The sequence below is a fragment of the Aplysia californica genome, unplaced genomic scaffold (assembly GCF_000002075.1).
Source record: "Aplysia californica isolate F4 #8 unplaced genomic scaffold, AplCal3.0 scaffold00138, whole genome shotgun sequence".
NCBI lineage: Eukaryota > Metazoa > Mollusca > Gastropoda > Aplysiida > Aplysiidae > Aplysia > Aplysia californica.
In genome coordinates this window covers 528,926-532,592 of record NW_004797408.1, presented here as the reverse complement: position 1 = coordinate 532,592, position 3,667 = coordinate 528,926, and the positions used below count along the sequence as shown (strand labels likewise).

The following is a 3,667-nucleotide window of genomic DNA, read 5'->3' as shown; positions in this document are numbered from 1 at the left end:
ACGACAAGCTCAACTGCTTTGTGCGTGACGTAGGCGGGTGTGGAATGTTCCAGATTCTCAGTTCTGCTTCTGTCTTTGTCCTCAACTTTGCTGGAGCATGGGGCATGATGTTCATGTCTTATGGAAACTACGACCCTGGGTGGACATGTAGTGAAAGAACAGGTAATAAATCGTCACTTCTGTCCACTGAACCAGACATGACATCAGTGTCTACTGTGACGTCACACCCAGCTACCTCAAATATCAGTGCACCTGACATAGCTGATAATTGTAACCAGATGCTGTCGTGCTCGACCATGCAGTTTGATCCCGAGTCCTCCACGATTGTCACTTAGTGGTCACTGGTGTGTGACCGCTCCTGGAAAGGTTCTCTTATTATTTCTATTCAAATGGCCGGTGTCATGGTAGGGTCAATTGTCTCAGGACAGATCGGGGAGTGTTATGGTCGGAAAACGAACATGTATCTGTGGAACTTGCTCCTGGCTATCACTAACATTGTTGCTGTGTTTTCGTGCAGCTGGAGAATGTTTGCTGCAGTTCGTTTTTTTATAGGCCTCAGCGTAGGGGTCTTTTGTCCAGTTGTCAAATGTACCCATTCGAATTTGCGACTGCAAAATGGCGAGCATTTATATCTGGGTTCCCGAACTGGAATGTTGGATGCGTTACATTTGATGTGTGTGTGTATGTCTTAAAAGACTGGAAGAACATTCACATAGCTACCGCGGTGCTTTGTGGGCTGGCCATGTTACCCATGGTATGGGTGCCGGAAAGCCTCAGGTGGTTGGCAGTTCATGGGAGGGCACAAGAAGCGCAGAATGTGGCTCCGAAAATGTGCAGGATCAACGGAAAACCAATGCAAGAGAATGACGTCATTGACTTCTCTGGGTGTGAGGGAGATGAAGCGGACAAACACGCTACATTTATCCATATATTTCGACGAAGTCTCGTCAGAAAGACCATACTTTCTTGTTTGATTTTCTTCTTTTTGTCAATCATGTATTATGCCATTGGCTTCGATATTGGGTCTCTCTTTGGTGATTTTTATCTGAACTTCATTCTGTACACAGCCATCAAGATCCCAGCCTTCCCCATTGTTCCTCTCCTTGGGAATGCATTGGGCAGACGATTGGGTTCGGTAATCTTCCTGGCTGCCGCTTTCTTAGCCTCCTTGACTGTTGTAGTTCTCAGCTTCAGCATACAAGGTGATTCTTCAGGGAATATTATGACTGCTTTGACTCTTACAACCTCATTGTTTGTGGGTCTCGGCTGGGATTTAGTTGTACCGTTTGTCATAGAACTGTTCCAAACCCGTGTTCGTTCTCTGGCTTTTTCATTTAGCCTCTCAACTGCCAGATTTGGCGGCATTATGGCTCCTTTTATACTACCACGCGATATGACGAATATGTTTGTTTCGTTTCTGGTTTTTGCTGGACTCGCCTTAATCTGCTGTGTTATGATCCTTGCTCTCCCTGAGACGAACAACCGCGGTTTAGATGACGTCATGGAAACTGAGGTCCGCAGAGACGAACGTAAGGTGTCCAATAAAGAAGAAACATTAAGTAAGGATCTTCTGGAAAATACGGGGATATCACCTGGATCACAGCGTTAGTTTCAAATTCCATACGCCAACAGAAACTTGAGGTTTATTCCATTTTCTAAAGTACTGTACTTTGTGTGTGGTTTGGTCTTGAAATGTTTCTGACTTTTTTTCAACTTAAACCGAAGGTAGTAAATTCTTTATAAAGAAGCGATGCGCCAGTTTTAGCTTTCTGATAGCATGGAATCCCCAAACCTTTAATTATGGGGTTAGTGTTGTAATCAGTCTTCTTTTACTTGCAGATTATGGGAGTGATTTCATCTCGAAGTTTCTTTCTTTCTACGAGACGATTTCAGTTTTTCCTGCACATGAACTATCTATTCAGCACCATGCCGCTCTACTTCACAATTTCAAATAAATTCCAATGCTTTTGTGTGTGCAATAACGATGCATTAGTTAAGCGTCTTGGATTTTAATACGATAAATTTCAAAAATATAATTAACTCTTTAAAAATGTTCGCTTTGTTTCCAAGAAAAGTTAAACTCACAACAGCATTCAAGTCACGTTGTTTTAACTACTTTTCTTGATACCCATCCCCGAATTCATACCATGCCCTTCATCATCATAAAAAGCACAAGTATACACATGCCACATAAAATTCGATTGATACACTTATATTTTTATGTTTTTTTATGCCGTCGGGGGTGTGAAAAAAAGTTAAACGTGTCTCAAGTTCTACTTAACCGCTGGGACCATATAATCAAGGGACGTAGCAAAATCTTTTTCTCCATTCAGATTTCTATTTTACAGGTTGTACAATGTAGTAAATATGGCGGTTAAAGGAGAAATCATTAACTTCATTAATCACCGTGAGCACGCAAATGTGTGTGTGTGTGTGTGTGTGTGTGTGTGTGTGTGTGTGTGTGTGTGTGTGTGTGTGTGTGTATGTGTGTGTGTATATGTGTATGTGAGAGAGAGAAAGGGAGAGTGAGACAAAGAGAGAGATTGAGATAGAAAGGGAGAGAGAAAGAGAGAGAGAGAAAGAGTGAGAGGGAGAGGGAGAGGGAGGGAGAGAGAGAGAGAGAGAGAGAGAGAGAGAGAGAGAGAGAGAGAGAGAGAGATCTAAGCGTGCACAAGGGACAAAACTAACAATGCTAACATAACCTGTGCAGTTTGCATGTTACATTGTATTTCCTGTTTACTGCAAAACTGAGGCTTTTTGCCATATTCTATATTAGTATATTCTCACAATGCACACTGTCCGTTGTAAACGAACGTAAGATCACTAAAACCCCTTAAAAAGTGAACAAGTTACGGCCCTCCGTGGTTCCGACCCCAAACCCGGCCCCTTCATTTTTCTTTCTCTTTCTCTTGTGTTTTTCTCTCTCTCCTTCTCCCCTCTCTCACTCTCTTTATCTATCTATCTATCTATCTATCTATCTCGATCTGTCTGTCTGTCTGTCTGTCTGTCTGTCTGTCTGTCTGTCTGTCTGTCTGTCTGCCTGTCTGTCTGGCTGTCTGTCTGTCTGTCTGTCTGTCGTCAGTTTTATCGCAAACTCCCCGATTTGTTTTATGGCCCAAAACAGACAGAGACGGAGATCCTTTGTTGCTGCCCTAAACGCCAGATGGCGTAACGGGTAGTAAGTAAGTAAGCTGTGTTTGCCTCCACCAATGTTCATTAGATAGTTGGAGAAATCATTTGTCTCAGCTCTAAGCAAAACCCTCATGTTTCTTGTCAGTCTGAGCACATTAACATGCTCCCACAGCTGATATGATGATTTCAGGGTTGCATTGACTATCTGTGATCTTGAGCCATGGCGAACTACTGGTAGTATTTGGCGCCAGTCGTCATCCGACATCAGCACGGTTAGCCCACCGAACAGACAGTTATTCCCTCATATGTCTTTTGAAGCGTTCGGTCTATGGTTTTAAAGATGTGTTTATGGCCCATCGATACTTCATCAATGATGAGCAGCTCTATTTGGCGTAATAAATTGCCACTAGCATCTCGGGGACTCACACTGCACATGGACTGTACGTTCGCACTCAGAGGTATTTTGCATCTGCGGAGTAAAGTTCTGCCATTTGAGAGGAAAGTTGGTGCTATGCCTGACAGGGCTGTAGGAAGG

General features: G+C 43.2%; 1 protein-coding gene across 1 annotated transcript; it reads left to right on the top strand.

The window, feature by feature from the left end:
* The first annotated feature begins 389 nt into the window (after nt 1–389).
* Nucleotides 390–1,609, top strand: LOC101863100 (solute carrier family 22 member 7-like). Its single transcript, XM_013081613.1, has 2 exons — nt 390–526; nt 580–1,609. Exons 1-2 carry the CDS (start codon nt 390–392, stop codon nt 1,607–1,609), a joined length of 1,167 nt encoding a protein of 388 aa, XP_012937067.1.
* Nucleotides 1,610–3,667: the final 2,058 nt, after the last annotated feature.